At 52.9% G+C, this 21346-nt stretch overlaps 3 protein-coding genes across 6 annotated transcripts; 1 reads left to right on the top strand and 2 right to left on the bottom strand.

Annotated features, from left to right (window-relative positions):
• Positions 1-1267: 1267 nt before the first annotated feature.
• DNAJC22 (DnaJ heat shock protein family (Hsp40) member C22) lies at positions 1268-6624 on the bottom strand. Its single transcript, XM_032492755.1, is given in 5 exon segments — positions 1268-2711; positions 3235-3416; positions 4460-4550; positions 4552-5171; positions 5173-6624. Coding segments are annotated over 4 exon segments (1005 nt in total). The 5' UTR covers positions 5287-6624; the 3' UTR covers positions 1268-2711; positions 3235-3236.
• On the bottom strand, positions 3370-17441 carry LOC116667582. 4 transcript variants are annotated; one of them, XM_032492757.1, is made up of 5 exons: positions 17135-17441; positions 16846-17010; positions 11954-12055; positions 6658-7107; positions 3370-3432 (listed from the first exon to the last, which is right to left on the bottom strand). In XM_032492757.1, the coding sequence occupies exons 1-4, from the start codon at positions 17413-17415 to the stop codon at positions 6870-6872; spliced, it is 786 nt and encodes a 261-aa protein (XP_032348648.1). In that variant the 5' UTR covers positions 17416-17441; the 3' UTR covers positions 3370-3432; positions 6658-6869. The 4 variants fall into 4 exon arrangements, with proteins under 4 accessions (XP_032348648.1, XP_032348647.1, XP_032348650.1 ...); XM_032492756.1 differs by lacking the exons at positions 3370-3432; positions 6658-7107 and adding an exon at positions 10985-11569; XM_032492759.1 differs by lacking the exons at positions 3370-3432; positions 6658-7107; positions 11954-12055 and adding exons at positions 14541-15127; positions 15381-15544.
• On the top strand, positions 17359-20815 carry C1QL4 (complement C1q like 4). Its single transcript, XM_032492760.1, has 2 exons — positions 17359-17926; positions 20001-20815. The coding sequence occupies exons 1-2, from the start codon at positions 17390-17392 to the stop codon at positions 20178-20180; spliced, it is 717 nt and encodes a 238-aa protein (XP_032348651.1). The 5' UTR covers positions 17359-17389; the 3' UTR covers positions 20181-20815.
• The last annotated feature ends 531 nt before the right edge of the window (positions 20816-21346 follow it).

Here is a 21346-nt window from a genome sequence, read left to right as displayed (position 1 = left end):
AAGAAAGGGTTTTTTGTTAGTTTTTGTTCTTTGTAGCAAGAGATGGCAGATCTAGGAATAAATTTCAGGGAAGAAAATTCCAGTCTAATAAGAGAATGACAATTAAGGATGTCCCAAAGGTGGGACAGGCAGGGGATTTCTAATTCAATCAAAAACCAGAAGGGTCATCTCTGAGCAAGCTATTCTCATGATCCTGCACTGAGGGGAAGGGTATAGTTCAGTGGTAGAGTATCTGCTTAGTGTGCACGAGGTCCTGAGTTCCATTCCGCATACCTCCATTAAAAAAAAAAAAGCAAAAAACCCATGAGAGTCTAGAGAAGGGAGGACCACTTGTAACCTACCCCCATCACAACACAATCCATCTTCCTATTTACTTCTTTCTAACCATCATTTGTAAGCATTCACACAGGAAAACAAGAGGAATTTTTTAAAATACAAAATACACTAATATACTCTAGGAAAATTTAGCCTTATAGATAGAAACTTCATTCTGTACCAGTGACTCACTAGACACTCAAGCCCCATTTCTTTACATAGGCTGAAAAGGGGAAAGGGAACTTCTAGTTACATTTGCTCACTCTACATATGCCAGCTTCTTTATCACAGCAACCCTTTAAAAGTACATACTATTATCCCAACTTTAGAGGAAACTAAGGCTCTAAGTGGCTAAAGAAACCCAAGATCACAGAGCTAGAAAATCATGGAACCAGATTCAAGCCCTAATCCTAATACTTCTGACTCTAGAACTCATGCTTAAAGTCAAAAGACAAGCCATAGACTGGGGGGAAATATCTACAACACATGTGGCAAACTGCTAAGGTTCCTAACAAGAAAGGATACCAAGAAAATAGATTTCACCAAGACAAGTAGGAACACGATGAAAAAAAAAATAGGTAGATGACATGATCAGACAATTCACTGAAGAGGAAATTCAAGTGCCCAATAAACATTTGAAAAGATGCTAACTTCACTAGGAGTCAGGGAAAGGCAAATTAAAGTCATCAGATAGTACTTCTTTTGTGTATGTGTGATTTAGATAGTGTTTTTTTAAAATTTTATTTTACTGAGTTATAGTCAGTCTACAATGTGTCAATTTCCAGTGTAGAGCACAATTTTTCAGTCATACATGAATATACATATATTTATTGTCACATTCTTTTTCACCATGGGCTACCACAAGATCTTGTATATATTTCCCTGTGCTATACAGTATAAACTTGTTTATCTATTCTATATATACCTGTCAGTATTTACAGATTTCAAACTCCCAATCTGTCCATTCCCAGCCCCCTCCCCCGGGCAACCACAAGTTGGTATTCTGTGTCTATGAGTCATCAGATACTATTTCTTACCCATCACCGTGGGAAAAATTTAAAAGAGTGATAACAGTCTATACCAGTTACAAAGAAAGGGCCACTTGTACTGCTGGTGGAAGTGTAGGATGTTATAATCTTCTCAAAAAGTACCCTGATACAATATCAATAAAAATTTAAAACATACATTCTGTTTGAGCCGACATTATGATTTATTGGAATCCACGTCAAAAAAATTAAAAAACACCAGCACATATATTTAAAGATATTTATTGTAGCATGGCTCATGTTGGAAAAATAGAGACTGCTCATCAACAGTTCCCATTTGAACAAACTAAAATATTGCATATTTTGTACAAAAACTCCTAAGAAAATTTGAGAACAGTAAAATAATTTTCCAAATCAAGTAAAGCCCCAGTCACTTTTTGTCTCTTTTTCCTTATAGACTGTTATTTAATATATTTACATTTTGCAGATGTACTACTACATATCATATTAACAAATTATTAATAGCTATGAAAATGTCTCATTAAAATTCCACATTATAATCTGACAAATTATAAATGCTTTTCAAAGGCAATATATATCAATTTCTGTCAACTTTAAAAAGGTGAGAAAGTTAATTTGGTCTTGAAATCAAGGTACATAAATTCATTGACAATTTTTTTAATATATGGATGCAAAGAAAAAACATCTACAAATTTCATTCCTGTCAACTGATCAGACCATTTTTTTAATTAGTAGGGAACACTAGCCAAAATAATCCTACTTGTTAAATATATATATACTACTCAGAGTTAACTTCCAGAAAAAAGAAAAAAAAAAGTGTAAGGGACACACCCACAAATAAAAAAGAGGAAGAAAGCTGGAGTAAAGGTACATAATTTTAACATCATGTTCCTGGTCTCCAGTCTTCCTCTGCAAACTGAAGCATCCTGGGCTATTTCTTCCACACTTGGGAATTAAGTAAGGCCCCCTTGAGATATTCAAGCTATTGGTTCCCTAGGGTTTCCCCAAAGTCCTCATAAGGGCGTATGAGATATAAAATCATGAATTTTCCCATGAGTTCCTATAAAACAATGTCGTCTGTCTCTTCTGCAACATTCTAATGCATCCTAGTTACACCACTTAGAACGCAGTTCAAAACACTGAGTGAGGTGGACTTGGTACCTGTGTTCCCCCACTGGACTGTAAGCAAAGAGGGAGCAGGATGTGTAGCTCAGAATTAAATCCCAAGGTTTGGGAAGACCTGAGAATTCAGCCAGTCCAACACCCATGTAGGTTTTGAGGGCATTCCACAATACCCCACCACGCAGAAGAGTCTCTGATGAGGGGACTGTCGCTACCCCAGAGCAGCTTCTTTCTTCTTGGGAAAAGTGTAGCTCCTAGAAAGCTCTCCTAATAAATGGAATTAAAATATTTTTTCTGAAATTTTGAAATTTAACCCCAGTCTTACCCCTTGGTAGTCCAGAGAATAGATCAAATCCCTCTTGTCACAGGACAGCTTGTGAAATACTAGAATCTTATATTTCCGTTCAATCACCTAACTCAGTACGTGGCACATTAAAAAAAAATTTGATAAATAACCTTCCCCCATCACTCATCAATGGACCAGGGGTGAAATAATGTGGTATAGTCTCTAAAAGATATTTTGTTGGTTTTATAATATGTCTTTCATTTGACTATCTGGTTTTAAGAAAAAAATAATCAGGAATATAATAGTCAAGAATTCAGAAATTCAAAAACATAAATATGTTCTTTCATCACAATAGCTTTCTCACCTCTAAGGTTTTCTCATTTCTGCTGCAAATGGCAGTTTCTTTAACATTGTTAGGATGCCCCAAGTAGACAAAGCTGGGCTAGGACAAGCTCCCCAGCTCTGCCAGGAAGAGTCTATCCTCAAGGGGAAGTTTCTTCTCACCTTCAGGAACCCCTGGGCTTCCTGAGCTGATTCAGGGCTTCATACACAGCCTGGATCTCCAGGAAGTGCCTCTGAGCTTCCTCTGTCTGGTGCCGGTTGTCGTCAGGGTGCCAGATCTTCACTAGCTCTCGGTATCTGCGATGTATTTGTTCATTTGTTGCCCCCTCTGAGACACCCAAAACCTTCAGGAAACAGAAACTAACAAATTAGAACCTCATGAGTTGTCAGGGCATCTGGGCCTCTCCCTGCTCCCTTCCTAAATCATGCTGGAATTGGCTTCCACTTACTGGTCAAAAATGCCCAGAGCCTCAGATTAGAATTCCAGCCTTTTGAAACACAGACACTCTCTGGATCGCATGGCAAGAACCAGGATTTGCCTTTAATCACAGATACCCATTTTCCAACCTGGAACTTGGCATCTCTGATAAGATGTCCTCCTCGCAAGAGAAATAAGCATATATGTTCACCAAAGACATGTACGAGAATGTTCGTAGCAGCTTTATTCAGAATAGCCCCAAACTGGGAACAACCCAAATGTTCACTAACAACAGAATAGATAGATACATTGTGGTATATTCTTACAATGGGATACTACACAACAATGAAAACAAACCATTTATAATCCCGTGCAACAGTATGAATAAATCTCACAAACATAATATTCAATGAAAGAAGTCAGACACAAAAGAGTACACACTGAATGGTTCCATTTATACGAAGCCCAAGAATAGACAAAGCTAATCTATGGTGACAGAAGTCAGAAAAGAGGTACCCCTCCCAGGAGGGGATTGGAAAGGGGCATAAGTAAACCTTTTTTTTTTTTAATGGAGGTACTGGGGATTGAACCCAAGACCTCCTGCATGCTAAGCATGCGTTCTACCATTGAGCTATATGCTCCCCCAAGAAACCTTCTTACTACTGGAAATATTCTATACCTTGATCTGAGTGGTAGTTACATAGGTGTATACAAAAAATTAGTGTACTTTATATATGTTGTACCTCAAGCAAAGGTAAATGGTATAGACATACCTTTTTCTGCTCCCTATTAGAGCTCTGCACCTTCATTCATTGCACACAGAAGCCCAAACAGGCTAGAACATCCTTCTGGGGCCTGACCCAGCAGACATGAAAACAGTATTTCCACATAAGGGGCACCAGCTCCAATAAGGCTTAGCCTAACCCCCGGAGCCGACCCAGACAGGACTGAGAGAGGAGAAAACCTTACCTGGCGAGCCAGCTGACACTTCTCATCCTGAAAACTGTGAACAAACTCGTACAGCTTCTCCCACTCCCGGAAGTAGCTGCTGCTGAAGCCATAGCCTCCAGACTCGGTAAGGCAGAAGGAGGACAGACTCCATCAGGCGGCCAAAGAGGGGGAAGAAGCTGAACCAACTCAAGAAGGAGCCTAGGGTCTCCGCCCCATAGCTGAGGGTGGCAGCTGTGCTGTAGAGGGCGCTGTACGCTAGCGGGCCTGTGAAAGCAAGGTAAGCCAAGCCCAGGCGGTAGAGCCGCACACTGAGCGTCTCTGACCCAAGTGAAGATTTGTATCGGCGATGCTTCTGGGCTGTGATGCTGGCAGCCAAGCTGATGGGCAGGATGGCTATGGGGCGGCCATAGAAGATAGGGGAAGTAAGAAATGCCACCCCTAGAGTGTTCTTAAAGTCTGAGGTCTGGTTGCCAACAGCAGCCACCAGCAGGACCCCTAAGCCAACTGCCAGTGGGAGGCCTACAATATAGAAGCTGGCCATGAAAGAAAGGCTAATGAGAGCCACAAGGCCAAAATAGATGCCCACTATCATCTGGGCAGCAAAGCGAATGGGACTCAGAGGGGGTGTCCCCCCTCCTGAGCTCTGCCTCTGCCCCTGGGCTCTGTTGGCCTGAGCAACAAAACTTGGGAGCTTCCAGAACTCCCAGAGCCAGCCTAGTCCCCCCCCCCCCCAGGGTAAGCATCCAGAGCAATGCATGGCTGTCCCGCCCCAGGTACAGGTGGTGGAGCCCAACAGGGCCCCCTACAGCCCAGAGGACATAGGTCATCAAGAGCCCCTTGGCCATCCTCTAGGGAAAGGGTCTCAGAACAAGTCCAGTGGCACCTGACATTACTCAGAATGCAGAAATCTGGGATCCTCTGTGAGAATCACGGCCCCAGAGTTATCCTTAGACCCTAAGACATGGAAAAAAGCAGTTGTAAGACTATATCCAGTTCCCCAGCACAGTAACCCTTTCTCCTTCCAATATTAATCAAGTCCAGATCTTCCTGAGTGTCTCTGAAATTCTGCTTCTCCCATACCCTTTGGTCTAGCACCTCATCTCTGTTTTTCACAACCACACTGACTCCAAATTTAGGGGAGAATGTTTTAAATGCTTTCAGTTGAGTAACTGAGAACCCAGCACACAGACAAAAAGGCAGAAGCTTAAATTTCAGACCTCCCCTCAGACCACCGACCTCCCGAATTAACTCATGCATTGGGGGTGGGGGGTGGGGTGGGGTGGAGTGAATCTGGATGGATACAATGCCCTTTTAAAGTTCCTACACGTTTTTAAAGTCCTCTGTCACACAGCACCCCTGCCCCCACCCCAATTCCCACTACTGCTGCCCTCAGACACTTGGCTGAGGTTTTATCCCTCTGCAGCCTCCCATCTCCCCAGATCAGGAAATCTTCCCACAAGTCAAACTTGAAAGAGGTCCTGAATTCCCTCCAGCTCTGGAAAACTACATTTTGACTTAGACCCTGGCACTCCACAATTCAACCACCAACTTTCGGCGCAGACTTGGAAATTCTCTCCAGAGCGGCCAGGTTAATTCCCAGAATATCAAACCAGATGCCAAAAAGTGCCTGCCAGTCTCTCCCCTCTACACAGAGTGCACCTCATGACCACCAGCTAGTACCTGCTAGTCCCAGGGTGAGCAGCCGTACCTGGGGACCTCGGCTCCCAGACCTCATCAGATCAGTCATTTTCTTTGACCACAGAGTCAAAATGGCCCCTCTCATTCCGCTCCCACTTCCATCCAAATGGACTTTGTCTTTCTGTGTTTGCTGTATCACGGAAGTCGGGCCGTCCTGGTCAGGCCCCTCCCCAAGGCCCTTCCTGGACCCTTAGGGATCATTTTTCAGGCTGGGGCTCCTCTCGCCAGCCCTCTCGGGTAAACTCGGTTTAAGGTTTTCCCGGCGTATTCAGTGTCCCCAGGTTCAACACGGCTGGCATAGCGCCCCACTCCAGGCCGAGAACGCCTGCACTGCGGCACCACGACCACCAGGTGGCGTTGCCGTTTACGGACGGGTGGTGCCGGGCGGGTCCCCGAGACTCACCTTGTCCAGACGGCCCCGCAAAAAGCAGCCCAGGGCGGTTCCCCATAAACGCAAAAAACCGCCCCTGATCGCCCCCTTTCCACTCCTACAAATGAGAATGTGTCTCCTTTCTCACCTCGGGCTGCACTCCTCTCTCCCTACTCCATTGCTCTTCAAGGCTGTCTTGGATGGGTCCACTTCCAGTTCCTCTAAGGCAGAGACACCGACAGACAGGCTGCAGAGAGGGTCTCTTTCCCCGAGTTTGCCTCACTGCCCTGCCTCCAGGCCTGCCAGTCAGGGGCACTACATCTAGATCCTAGATTTGAGCCTGAGACCTGAGGAGCCCCCTTATCCCTCAGGAACCCATGTCCGCTGTATCTCGCTGACTTTGGCGAGAGGGAGAACCAGAAGCAAAAGGGATGGGGGCGAGGGCTTCCCCAGCATGAGAATAGTCCACATCCTCCCGCCTCGATGCTGGGATGGACCTGGGATGCAAGATGCCTCCATTTCAATGTCGTGGGCTCCAATCTTGATTCTGTTACGTGACCTTGGCAAGTCTTGCCGCTTCTTGGGCCTGTTTCCTCCTCTGCAAAGGAAAATTTCGGATCTCTAAGGTCCCCCAGCCTTGATTTGGGGGTGGGCTGGGCCTGGAGGTTCTTCACCCAAGTCGCCTCCTAGCAGTCAGCAGAATGTTTCTGTTCCCTCCACATTCCCAGCCTCCTCAGTCCTTATCCTGGCCTGGGGAGGGAATGTGGCTCCCCATATTGCCCCCGGGGCACATTGTGGGGCTGGGGAAGGCCCCGAAGCAATGCTGGAGCCGCCAGCTGAGGGGCGGGGGCGGACCGGGGCGCTGAATAATGAATGAGACTTAATTGGGCCGGCACTGTGCGGCGGCGCGCTAAGCTCGGCAAACAGCTCCGGCGGCGGCGGCGGCCGCCGCTGGACAAACAAACTAGCTCCCCGCGCAGAGAGCCGGGTGGGGGAGGCAGCTGCGGGAGGGGGAGGGAAGCGGCAGGCCGCCCGGGCCCCGGGGCCTCCGCGCGCCGCTGGCTCTGAGGCCGGAGGAACCCCGGAGTGCCGGGCTGCGCCTGCCTCCCGGAGAGTGGGGGACAGGGAGGGGGCTCAGGGCTCCATCTCAGGAAGCTGGGACTAGGGAGGGAGAGAAGGCGATTTTGCGGTGGAGTCAGTGCCCCGAGGGCGATAAGCGCGACGAAAAGATGGAGAAACAAGTGGAGGGCGGAGGAGAGAGGGAGATCTGAGACAGGGAAAAGCTCTCCGGGGGAGGGGCTGTGGCGGGAAAAGAGCCGTTACTAAGAGGAAAGGGAAGAGCGATGGAGGAACAAGCGAAGGGAGGCGCGAGGAGACGGGGGAAGAAGAATTGGAGAAGAGTCAAGGAGAAGGATGGGAGATGACCGGAATGAGAACGAGAGGGCGGCGGGGCGGGCGGGAGGCGCCCCTGCCTCCGCCTCGCCCCGCCGCGCTCCCGCCCTAGCGCTCTCTCCAGCCGCCCGCACTCACTTTGTCACAATTACGGGGCCGTCACTCGGCCCGGATTGTTTTCCCCAAATTGTTGTTCTATAAACTGGCGTAGGGTGGGGAGTAGGGGGATCTGACAGGCTGAAGCAGGAGGGGAGGGTCTGAGCTGCGGTGGGGGCCTTGGTGTTGTATTTACCTTCAAGCGGGCCTGGGGCAAGCAGGTGAATCCTGAGACCCACGCAGGAATTATGGTTGCTGCCCTAGCCTCATCGTTGATAGCGCTTTTAACCTTCCTGGCCCTTCTCAGCCTCGGGTACCTCAGTTTCCCCAAAAGAGAACTGAGAGGCTTAGAAGGCAGGAGCAGCGAGGCAGCTGTAGGTGGGGCCCGAACTTGCCTGCTCGCCCCATTCTCTTTTGTTGTCTGCTACCCTGGTCACATGGAGAGGGGGTCTATCCAGCTCATTCTCCCCAGACCGCCCTCGGGTGCAGGCTCAACCCTGCTGGATGACCAGACTCCCACCCTCAACAGGTCTGGGCCGCCCCTTGCCCCGCCTGCGTCCTCCAGCCCAAGCTCCGCGCCGCCCGGTGCCCAAGCCACCTTGCTGTCCCTCAATTCCGCAAACATCTGTTGCGCGCCCACTGTGAGCCAGATCCGCGCCAGCCTCCCCCATCCACCCCCGCCTCTCCCCCGCCACCCTCCCCTTACCGGCCGGGCCGGCCTGTCGGCTTCGTGACAGCCGCCGCCGAAGCCCAGGCCCCGCGGGAGCGGCCGGAGAGGAGCCGCCGCATGGCTGGCTCCGACACCGGTCTCCCCGGCGGCTCCAGGGGCAACGGAGGGTGGCGGCCGCTGAAGCGAGACCGGAGCCGGCCCGCAGAGTTATCAGAGCTGGGCGGGGGAGAGAGGGGCCATGGGCAGGCTTGTCTCTGAATCTCTAAGGCCTGTCTGTCTCCTCATTCCATTGCCCTAGGGTTGGGCCGGGGCCGGGGCCAGGGCCGGGACCCCGCCTGGCTCTGCGCGCCTGGGACGCAGTTGGCTCCCGCGCCCCCTCCCCCAGTCCGGGTGATTTACACGCGGGCTCCGCGCAACGGCCGCTTCCCAATCAGGAATATCGACCCCGGGCGGGGCCTCTGGGCCGCATCGATCCCTCTAAGGCTCGGGATTTAAAAATGTCAAATTTGCCTTTTCCAGGCGGGTGGAGGGGGCGGGGGGTGGATTTGGAGGAGGGCCGCTTGGGGGTGGGGGGCAGACAGAGGGGCATCGACCAGGTGCCTGTGCCCTGAATGAGAAGCGACCCGGCCATGGCCGGGCCCTGACACTAGCTGCTTATCCTTAGGTTGCAGTCACCTCTGGATGAGGGTAGGAAGGAAGCCCTACTCCCCCTCCCCATCTCCATGGACCGCACTGTTGCGGTGGGGTATTCCCAGAAAGAGAAGCCCCAGAGGAACAAAGAAAGACCCCCTAAACGTAGGGAGACAAATTTGGAGGAGATTCCTAAATGTGGAGGCATACAGACACAAGGAGGGGTGTAGAGACACAGATACAGAGGCTCCAGGAGATACCCTATGTATAAAGAAGAGTAAGGCACATGGAAGGGGCTGAAAGACACACCAAGTGAAGAGAGTTATTTAGGGAGAGGAATTAGAATGTAATTAGCATTATCTTCCCAAAGTGTCAACTAGCAACTGGACCTGAAATCCAAAAAGTAAGGGTCCCAGAAGCCACAAACCCAGCCCCAAAAGAGGTGGGCTCTCTTGGAGGTCTGATGGCCTTCCCCTCCCTTCTGGATATCCACCTCTTCCTTTCTGTCCACCACCAGCCTGGGAAGCCAGATGGGCTGGAGATCACATCTTATATTGGAGACTGTATATGTGATGGAGACTGCGTGAGTGTGTATATGTATGTGGACTGTAGAAAACTCTGGAAGTAACTGCTTCCTTCTCTAGAACTTAGCAGCTGGGTCTACAGACTTTGGAAAAAATCCACCACTCTCAGGAAGCTTGGGAAAGGGATGATGTTTGGGTTGGAGGTGGTGAAGGGAGCAATTGTCCAGACCAGCACCCTCACAGTTAACATCTATCCCCCACACCCCCAGCAGCACACCTCAGCTGTCACTGTGCACACTGCTGTTTCCTACAGAATTGGAGACAGAGAGCTGACAGCAAGTAGGGTGGGGTGGCACAGACATACAGGGAGAGGAGGCAGCTCATCCTCAGACACAAGCATCACACACCTCCACTGACAAAATCAGGCCGACACATCCCTACCACTGACAACACACAGTCACTGACCCCCACATGCGACCAACACGCATCAATCCCTGTCACATACACCACCTCTATGCGCACAGACACGCACAATTCCTCCTAGGTCAGGCCAAAGCGCCTAGTCTTAAAGCCTGTCTACACCCTTTCTTGACATCTTAGACGTTAAATCGCCTTATCTGAGCAGAGGGCTTAGGTCCCTGTCCCTGCTCCCCAAATTCTGCAACCAGGGCCAGCTCCAGCAACTAAAAGGCCAATCTCGAGGAAGTCAAGTACCAGGGTCGAGGCAAGGAACCGGGAGCTGACCGGGCAGTGGAGCTGTTATACGCCTCCCTTATTTCCCCTCCTGTCACTGTCTCTTTCCCGGCACGTCCACTCGCGGCCCGCCGCCCGCCTGTCAGTCGAGTAATGAATGCGCGCTCCGGGCCCCGGGCTCCCCTGGAATCGTTCATCACTGCCAGCACCGCCCACCTCTCTGCGCCTGCCGGGAGGGCTACGCGGCCCAGGCGGCGAGACCCCCTCTCCCTCCACCTCCACTACTAATTGTCAGATTGAGATGTTGATTTGTAAGCTAGGAGCTAGCGCCAAAGAATCCGCAGTAAAACCTGGGCTCCTTGAACTTCCTCTGCCTCCATTTGGGGTCGCCCAGCCTTGGAGCCTTTCTGGATTTGATGTGCATGGGTTGGATTTCACTTAAGAGACCGAGAATAGAAGCACAGTATCATTTTATTTCAATGGGAGGCGCACCAGTCTAGAGATCCTTAGAGGGCTTGTCCTGGGCTCTGTCCCACTTCTACAGACGGGACACTCTTGGGCTTCGTCCCTCAGACTCCCAGCAGGCGGCGCCTGGGCCACCAGTCTCCTCTCACTCACAGCTAGTCCCGGCTTCCGCACTGGAAGCCCCCAGGCAGCCGTCCCCAGTCCGCCTTCAGTGAACGATGGGGGCCATATACTGCCCTCTCTTTCCTCCCGTGACTCTGGCCTCCCGCACCTCCGGCCTTCCGCAGTCCTCCATTCTCCCGCAGGAGGCGCCCCTGTTGCAGGTCTGCCCTCGCCCTGCCCTAGGAGCCTAGGTTGCTGTCCCACCCCCACCCTCCCCCAGCCCGGGCCCCGGAGCTCCTCTGGCGGCAGGCTGAGTGACGGGCGGCCGGCGATTATGCGGAGAGGGAGCGGGGTGCGCCGCGGGCGGCAGCGCTGACCCTTCACATTTCCGATCCGCCGGGACCCTCATCCATCCGAAGCTGCTCTTTGTCTGGCCGCCTAATTGCCGGCGGACAGGATGGATGGCGGGACCGACAGCCGTGGAATCCCTAATAAAGGCCGCGGCCGCCGGGGAGGGAGCGCGGGAAGGAGGGGGAGAAAGAAGGAAGGGATGGAAAGAGGTAGGGGGAAGTAAGGGGCCGCGGCCGCCGGCTCAGAACCGCTGCACGAGGCGCACATGGGAGCCAGGCTGGCCTACGGTGCGGGACCAGGAGTCTAGGTCGGTCCCTGGGTCAGGTGGGTGTGGGGGTTCGTGAAGTCTCCCGCTTGCTGGAGAAGAAGAAAGAGCTAGGGGCAGAAAGCATCCTAGGGCCAACCTCGTTTAGCTGAGCCTTCGAAGATTACAGCCTCGCACTGCCTCTTGGGCTCCCGGCTTTCACAAGCCCAAGCCCCGCCCTCGGCTCCCCACCCCACCCCCCGCCTCCTCTGCTCACCTGTCGGTCTCAGCGCGGGATCCAATATCCCACCGGAGAAATGAGGGGTCTGACAGCTCTCTGTGCGGCCGCTCGCCACATTTCATTAACTGGAGGCTGGAGCTGGAGGACGATGGGGGCGAGGGGGAGGGAAAAGAGGGTGGAGAGAGGGGCTAGGGCGAGGAGCCGCACCTGGCCAGGGGTCAAGGGCTGCGGAAGTTAATCTGCGTGATCTGGCCTGACGTTGGAAGCAATCTCTACCCATTCTCTGTGGAGCCAGGAGCCTGTTCTCAGCCTTGTGAGCTCTGGTGGCTGCCCTTTGAACCTAAGTCTGCACGGAGCTGCGATGCCAGGGGATCCGTGCGGCGGATGAATGGAAGCCCTGGGCCGGGCGGCGGACTTGCCCTCTGGCGGGTCGCTGAGGCCTGTCGACCTTCTGAGAGAGAAGGCAAAGTGCGTGCGGGCTCTTGGGCCGTGACTGTTTTCCCCTCGGTGGTGGGAGGAGAGACGTCCTCGGCTTTCCTGCCTTTGGCATCTTGAGCACATTTTTTTTCTGCGATTCCCTCATTTCCTTCTCCCTCCCTTTTCTCTTTTCTCTCCTCTTCCGACTGAACTAAGTGACTTCTCCTCAGCTAACTTCGGCCAAACATCCAATATCCATTAGCCAACAACTGAGCACCTATTGGGTGTTAGGCTCCACAGCGCTGGAGGTGGGGGTTGGGGGACACGTTCAGTCAAGGTCCTGCCTGCCCTGTTGGCCTCACACGCATAGGTCTCCCCTGAGACCCATTCAGATCTCTCTTTCCCACTCCTGTCCTGCTTTTCGCACCCTTCCACTGCTTCCGGTGTCATTTCTCTTCTCTGGGCAGTGAGAAGGAAACCAGGAGATCAGAACTCTAGTTCTAGGGCTGCCATTTACAGGGTGATACAAGACAAGTCATTTTTCCTTTCTGGGTCCTCCTTCCCTCATCTGTAAAATGGAGACAATATATCCATCTCTCAGGAGTGTCTCCAGGATGCAATGAAAACTTGTTGGTAAAAGCTCTGGAGTGGGGGAGGGTATAGCTCAGTGGTAGAGCACGTGCTTAGCATGTAGGAGGTGCTAGGTTCAATTTCCAGTACCTCTGTAAACAAACAAACAAACAAACAAACCTAATTACTCCCCCGACCAAAAAACCCAAAACATAAAAGCTCTGAAATACTGTAAGCACATAATAATGTTATTTCCCTTTCCGTACTAGTCCCTGTGCTCTCAGGAGGGCAAATTTCCTTTCTCTTTAAATCAGAGGTCTGGTACCAGGCAACCCAGGTTGCATCCAGTTCTGTGTGATCTTACTTGTGGGAGCTGAAAGCCAGTGTGTAGGGGGGAGGAGGGAGGAGTGGAAAAGAACCACACTATAAATGGCCCTTAAAAGATGAGGAAGGAGAGATTGCAAGGGGAAAAAAAGACGTTTCTTTAGATCTTAATGTAACATAAGCCAGATGGTTCCTCTCCCCTTACAGATGAGGAAACTGAGGCCCGCGGAGGTTACACTGTAAGTGACAGGGGCAGATCACACTTCTGGGATCTTTCCTCCCGTGAGTCCTCTATTGTTTGTTTCCTCCGGCCCCCTTTCTTCCCATGAAGGGGTCCAGGTCAGTGACAAGGAGTGTGGGAGAAGGAACAAAAGAGAAAAACTTCAAGGAGCCAGGACCTTTCTGCTAGACTTCATAAAATTTTAACAAGAAAACTTCCTCAGAGTAGAAGGTACATATCATATGCAAATCATATGCTAATCACATGCTAATCTAAAGTCTGGTCCTCAGAACTCTGACACACACCTGGCTGTAAGCCCTGGGGGAAATTCTTGGGACACCCCTGTGTTCCAGGACAGGACAGGTAGGGGTGGGTTCCATTTAGAGTCAAGTTATGGAGTTAGGATTCATTTTAGGATTGGAGAGGAGTCAAGTGTATACTTTGGGATTAGGGTCAGGGCTACTGCAGAGTTAAGGGCCGAGTACAGTAAGGCAGGATTCAGACTGGGCTGTGCTTTTAAATCAGGGAGCCTAAGGGACTTAAAGGCTTTCTCTCTTCTCCCCTCCTCCCCATCAGCCTTGTCCCCACCTCCACTGCCCCTTCTGTGTCCTGCAGCACAGCTCTCAGTCTACTTCCCATTCCAAACCATACCATCCCTCTGAGGCCTCCCAGTTTGGCTGCCCAAGGAGCTCTGGGTAAATTGTCCCAGACCCCAGCCTGGGCCCCCGTATTTCCTCTTGAGCCCAGACCCTTGGCTTCTGGCCCCAGGAGCACTGGCTGGCCTTGACCCTGCCCAGGTCCCTCCTTGGCCGAATGTGACAGCTGCAGGGGAAGCAATAAGGACCTGGTGAGCTGGCAGCTTCATTCCGGAGTGTGGGGAAAGAGCAACAGAACATGAATAAATTCATGGAGCTGGCCCCTCAGCTCCCTGTGAGCCAAGCCCGCTTCCCCCACCACACACACCCGCTGCCGCCTGCAGCCCTGCTGGTCACTGAAACTCAGAGCCTGGGCTGGGGATGGGAGGAGAAGGGAAGCTCCAGAGAGAAGAGGGCTGGGACCTGGGTGAGTAGGAGAGGGGGTGGGGGGCCGGGCTGAGCAGAGAGGACCTTCAGTGTGTACATGGGGGGAGAGGGGGGAGGAGAGGGGTGGCAGGACCTGAGGTCGATGGGGCTTGGGGATCAGGCAGAGGAGGCCAGGGTGAACCCTGGCCTGCTCTCTGTCTCTGATCCATCCATCATCCAGCTGGGGGAGCAGATTCAGAATTAGACATGCATGGGGCCGACATGGCCCTCAGCCCCCCGAGGAAGACAAATGGCGACAAAGACCTTGAATAAAATTTGTATTTATGGTTGGAGGAGGCCCCTCCCCCACTGACTGCCAATCCTTTTTCTCCCAACCCTTTCAAGCATGTAGGGGCCTCCCTCCACACAGGCCCAGTCTCAGCAACCTGTTTTTTCCTGCACCATTATGGGCTGGGAGGTGCAGGGAAGGGAAACAGGAGATGAGGGAATCACCTTCCACCCAATAATTATGCCCTGATGTGCTCGGTGCTCTCCATTTTACACAATGTACTCTTACATATCACAGTACTGGCTTATCCTCGTCTCTAAGAGATCCTTTGCAGCTGTCCACCTCCAGGGTCTCCAAACAACCTACTTTTGCCTCTGGCCCTGGGGTTCCTGTGAGCAAGAAATTGCCCCCAGAGGGGTCAGACCCTGAGGAAGGATGAAGATCCCTCATAGAGAAGGATCTATCAAAGCTTGTGTTTCCTCTTGGTCACTCAAATGACAGACACAGTCACCTCTCACAGGAGGGTTCCGAGCACTTAATCTGCATTGTAGTTATGTTATTTGCATAAACAATTTCAAATCCCTCCCCCAAATATTTATTACGTGGGGTCCAATCTCTATGAGTTTCTCTCTAACCACAGACCTGTGAGGAAGAGTGAAGGGGCAGAGATCCTGGGGCTAGACAAGGTCTGGGACCAGGACAAGGGTGGCAGGGCAAGAACTGCCTTCTGACTTTCTCCCTAGTAGACTCTCCTCTTCAGTCCTGAGGTGGAAGAGATGACATTCGTGGGGTCCCACATTTAGGAACTAAGAAGAAGACAAATGCAAAACCTCCCTTTAAACAGCCCTCACACATACACACACAAAGACAACAGCACAGTCCACAATCCCACTCACCCAGGGACACACAAGGCCAGGGTCCCATGGACACGTCCACACTTGCCAGCACACTGTCACAATGCACAGGCCCAGAGCCTACCACACTGCTGGAAGAACCGCCCCGCCTCCGCGTCTTCCCCACAGTTGATATGTCACATTGAAGTCCGAACACGGACCTGGGTGTCTCTCTGCAGCGCGCCATTTACATTTCTCTCTCGATCTGTCAACCTGTCTTGGCTCCCGTCTCTCTCTCTCCGTCTCTGTCTCTCCCTCTCCCCCTCTGGGGCTGTCAGTTAGTCTCTTTTCCAAGCTTTATCTCTGTCTCTGCATCTCTATCTGGCTTTCGTCTCTGATTTCTCTGTAGCTCCTTCTCGGCTTTCCTGTCGGTTTCCTGCTCACTCCCCAGGCTGATCTGTTTTCTCACTCTCTAGCTCCCTCACTCTCTCGATTGCTCTGCGCCCCTCAACACTGGGGGTCGAGGGTAGGAGTGCCTGGAGATTTGCCTCTTCTAGTTCAAACCAACACATACCCGTTGAATCCTTTACCATACATTATTGGGTCATTGGCACTGAGGGACATGGGGTAGCAAATTTCTATTTTTTTTCTCGCCCTTCTTGTTTGTTTGTGAGGTTTTTTTTTTTCTTTCTTCTTATTTATTTATTTATTTATTTATTTATTTATTTATTTATTTATTTATTTATTTATTTATTTATTTATTTATTTATTTATTTATTTATTTATTTGGTGGGGGAGACAGGGAGGATTCTTTTTAGCTCAGGAATCCACCTGTTTTCTGTATGTATCTCAACCCCTTTTACCCCACCGCTGTTTCTGGCCTACTCTGGGCTCTGGGAATACCAAACTCAGGGAAGAGGGTGAAAGTAAGCATAGGGTGGGGGCAATGAATCCCTGCAGTATTGGTTTAGAGCTGGGAAGGAACAGAGAGTAGAGGGATGCGGGTGGGGGCCGCTGCCTGCCCCGCCTCCGCGCTTCCTTCTCTGGGCGCCAGGGGTCGCTCCGCCCCCGGCCGCTTATAGCGGCTCTCGCCGCGCGGCTGCTCACACCACCCGCACTGCCGCCCCGGGAGGGAGGGGAGGAAGGTTAGGGACGCAGAGAGGGAGAGCGCTGGCTGGAGAGAGACGTGGGGCCAGGGCACCAGCAGGGGCTGGGGCCGCGGCTGGGGTAGAAAGGTGGGTCAGTGCTCGCCAAGAGCCAGGGCGCAAACCTACCAGGAGGTCGTGTCCGGTGGGCGCCACTCGCAGCGCAGAGCCTGGGACGTCCAGAGCGCGGAGAGTAGTCCCAGCTCCGGCAGAGAGCGATCCGTCTGGGTAGCAGGGGACTTAGGCGCCGCCATCCTTGAGAAAGCAGCTGTCCGGAGAGCAGGCATCCTAGATCTGTAAGAAACCAGCCGTCCGAGAAGCTACCGATTTCAGGCGCACGAGAGTGTTAGACTGAACAGGAGGGTAACAGAGGACCACGGACTCTGAACCGTCGGGAGCTGCCCCTGGCTCAACTCACGCGGGGACCTCCGCCTTGACGGAAGGTTTGGGGAACCGCAGCACTGAGGCGGGAGCCCGCAGGGGCGGGGGTGCCGGGAGCAGCCGTCGGGGGGATCCCGATCCAGGCCCGAGCCCGGCCACCGCCTCCGGGGTCCGTGGAGAGCTCCGGGCCTCCGCCGCCATTGCGCCCAAGAGTGAGGAGGATTTGCTGGCCCTGGCCGCGTCGCGGCTGAGCCGCCGCAAGCGGGTGGCGGGCGCGGCCGTCGGGGTGGCCATGGTGCTGCTGCTGCTGGTGGCCATTCCGCTGCTAGTGCACAGCTCCCGCGGGCCGGCACACTACGAGATGCTGGGTCGCTGCCGCATGGTGTGCGACCCGCATGGGCCTCGGGGCACAGGATCCGACGGCGCGACCGCCTCCGTGACCCCCTTCCCTCCGGGAGCCAAGGGAGAGGTGGGCCGGCGGGGGAAGGCAGGTCTGCGAGGGCCCCCAGGACCGCCAGGCCCCAGAGGACCTCCAGGAGAGCCGGGCAGGCCAGGTCCCCCGGGCCCTCCCGGCCCAGGTCCCGGCGGGGTGGCGCCCCCTGCCGGCTACGTGCCTCGAATAGCTTTCTACGCTGGTCTGCGGCGGCCACACGAGGGTTACGAGGTGCTGCGTTTCGACGACGTGGTGACCAACGTGGGCAACGCTTACGAGGCGGCCAGTGGCAAGTTCACCTGCCCCATGCCAGGTGTCTACTTCTTCGCTTACCATGTGCTCATGCGCGGCGGTGACGGCACCAGCATGTGGGCTGACTTGATGAAGAATGGACAGGTGAGATGCCCCTCCCCCACCTAGCTCCAGACCTGGTAGCTTCCTAAATCTCTCTGCACTCATTACGCGACCCGAACCTCTTTCCCAAATAGGGTCACTAAGTCCAAGAAGGCCAGGTGGCCAAGAACTTAGAAATCACGTCATTTAGCTAAAGAGGAATTGGGGAGCCAGAGAAAGGAAACGACCTGCCCAGGGTCTCACAGGGCATTAGGAATGGTACCTCAGAATAAGTACCTGAGGACTCAGAGCTTACTACTATCGCTGCAGCCGCTCCTTCACACTCCAACTGTAGACAACTGTACATCCAACCTCTTCGGTATTTCACGCTGCAGTTAGCTTCTTTTCTCGTCCTGTCTTGGGTAGGTCTTCTGACCTTCTGGTTTCCCAGCTGCTCTGTGGGTGACTGACTGGAATCTGGCTCCTTCAAAATAGAATGGAATCTGGGTTTAAGGCAGTGGCAGTAGGTAGCTGTTCCTGTGTGGGGCATTAAACTTGGCTTTTTGAGAAAAAGGTAAAAAAGAAAGAAAACATTCGCTCATTTTCCAAGCAGCTCTTATTGCTAGCTCCTGGGCTTGGGACCATTTCTATAGTGGGCCTTACCCTCAGCTAATACTGAGTCGGTAGGCAGAGGTGAAAAATGGTGTGGCAGCTTAGGGGTCAGCCAGGTGGCTTGCCGGAATGAATATGGGAAAAAGAAAGAGGCAAAGGACAGATAAAGCAGAAGCCTTGGACCCTGGCCTAGTCCCTGCCCCTGTGATCTGAGTCGGAGTCACTACTGTCTTGGCTTGGGAGAAAAGCCTCAAAGACTCAGTTCAAGGTCCACGACATGCATAGAGGAAGAGAGAGGCCACAGTGGTGGAGGTGGGGAAAGGTGCCTGGGCCCCTGTAAGCTGCAGGGTGTAAGGTTGGGGCTGAGCTGTGACCTCCTAAATGCCTGTGTGCGATGGGGTGGTTTGACCGTGTCGCATCCGGCCTGCTCATCCCAGCTGTCAGAACCCCAGGTCTTGCTGCAGCAGCCTCCCTCCAAGACCCGCGGACACTGCACTGGGGTCTCCTCCCAGCAGAGATGCCCCGGGAACCCAGGGAAAGGGATTGAGAGTGTATATGTGTCCATATATGGGAGTGAGATAGTGTATTGTGTACGAGAATTAGTGTTAGTGCGTGATGCAAGTGTGTCTGTGGGTGCGGGGTGCAAAGGTGTGCGAGTAAAGGGGTGTCTACCTGCATGTGGCACTGTGCAGGTGTGTGTGTGGTCCATGCCAGGTGTCTGTGAGGGGCAAGGTGGGTAGTCTGTATCTAGAATGTGTCGGTTTCCGAGGAGGCGGGGGCTGCGTGGCTCCCACTCTGTATTCCGTGGTGCGGGCGCTGCGGCCCTGGGGAAGGTAAATAGTGATTAGAATAATGATGAATAATTAATGAGTTAATAACCAACCCCCGCGGGACAGGAAAAGGGGGGCTGGAGAGGGGGCTGGTAGTGAGAGGCGAACAGCAGCAGAGGCCAAAGGGCAGGAGGGTCTACCTGTTGGGGCAGAAGGCGACCCCCACATCGGGGCGCCCACCGGCGCTAGGAGGGGAAATCTAGCAGGGGCAGGAATGCATCATCGCACCTTCCCAGGGCCCCCGCACTCTTGCGTACGCACAGACACGCCTGTGCTCTATCACTGGAGGAACGGAATGCAAATTTAGGAGATCAGAGAGGGTTCAGAATCTTGAAATTATCCTTTAGGCTAATTTTATTTTTTTAATGACAATAATAATAGCAAAACCTATACAGCTTTGTGCAAAGCACTGTTCTAACACACTTCACACTCACTTAATCCTATAACCTTATGAGGAAGGCTCTGTTCCTACCTTCCACCTTATAGCTCAAACAGGACCAGAGAAGGCATGAAACTTGCCCCAGTCACAGCACCTAGTGAATGGCAGTGCCTGCGAAGCACCTTGTCCTTCCCAATCCCTGCAGCCTTCTACCCTCACGTCTCCTTCACAGACCCAGCTGCACCTCCTCGGCCGACCCCTCGTCACCCCAACTTGGCACAGGGCGTGAGTGGGTTGTTCTGTTCTCCGTCACTAGGTCCGAGCCAGCGCCATTGCTCAGGATGCGGACCAGAACTACGACTACGCCAGCAACAGCGTCATCCTGCACTTGGATGTGGGAGATGAAGTCTTCATCAAGCTGGACGGCGGGAAGGTGCATGGCGGTAACACCAACAAGTACAGCACCTTCTCTGGCTTCATCATCTACCCGGACTGAGCCGGGCCTCATCCCCCACATCCCTGCTCGCCCTTCGCCTCCGCTCCTCTCCTCACCCACCTTCACCTGGCCCCACCCAAGGCGCCACCCCATCCTTCGAGAACCTGGCGGTGGAGCGGACCCTCCCCCTCTCGGAGGTGGCCTTAGTGGGCGGACTCTTGCTGCTCCAGGGTATAAGCGGCTGGGGAGCAGAGGAAGCGCAGAGCGGGAAGCATCCGTGTGCAGGCATGTGAAAGCCAGGACAGGGGCGGAGGTCATGCCCTCTCTTTTGCCGGGAGCTAGGGAACAGTTTCACTAGACGCAGCTCCGAGGTATGGAAAGCAGAAAACAGAAGGGAAACCCTGGCTTTTTCCGAGGGAGAAAACAGAAACAGAAGGAGCCCATCTAGGCAGGAGAAGAGACATTAGGATGGGGTAGGCGCTGGTCCTCTGTCCTGACTTCTCTAGCCATCCCCTCTTCCCCTCATCTCCATTTTCAGGCTCCAGGCTCTAGTCATGGCGGCCTTCCTGTGAACTGGAGGAACCAGTGAATTCTTTCCTAGCATTTAAAATTCATCCTGTACAGCCCCTACTTCACCCCGATCCAGGTTAGGCCCTGGGGCTACAGCTGCTGTTGCCTCTTCCAATAAAGTGAAGTTGGAGAATGTGAGTGCCTCTTAACTTGCTGCACGGAGAGGGAAAAAGTGGCTGACCCTGTCCTCACTCCTCTCAAGGATCCCCCACTCTGACTATCATTCTGCCAGAGGCAAAGGTTTATTCCTGGCAAGGCCTGTCTCTGGAGTAGGAGGGGAGTAGCCCAGGGTTTCCACTCTGATATGGGGAAGGAAGGGTACCAGCTTCAGGAGAGCTTTGAGGACTCACACTGTAGGGAGACACCAACCAGAGTGGCACTAACAAGGGAGGATTCCAAAGATCTGGGTCTCGTGCTTTTGCTTTCAGCCCAATGCAGGGAGAGAATTCTAAGGAGCTCTAGGCGATGAGCGAACTGTTGATGGCTCCTGGAAGGGCCATGATCTCAGGGAGCAAGGAGAAGAGCAGTCCCCAAAGGCCCACTCCCGCTTCCCCAACACACTCAACTCAGAGCTTGCCGGGTGGGTGGGGTGGGCAGGAGTGGGATGCTAGGACAGCTCCTAGGTAAGGGAGCTTGGGGGATCCTGAGAACCCAGG

Source organism: Camelus ferus, chromosome 12 (genome assembly GCF_009834535.1).
Source record: "Camelus ferus isolate YT-003-E chromosome 12, BCGSAC_Cfer_1.0, whole genome shotgun sequence".
Taxonomy (NCBI): Eukaryota; Metazoa; Chordata; class Mammalia; order Artiodactyla; family Camelidae; genus Camelus; species Camelus ferus.
The sequence above is the reverse complement of the archived record's forward strand: the minus strand, read 5'-3'. Positions and strand labels throughout refer to the sequence as shown.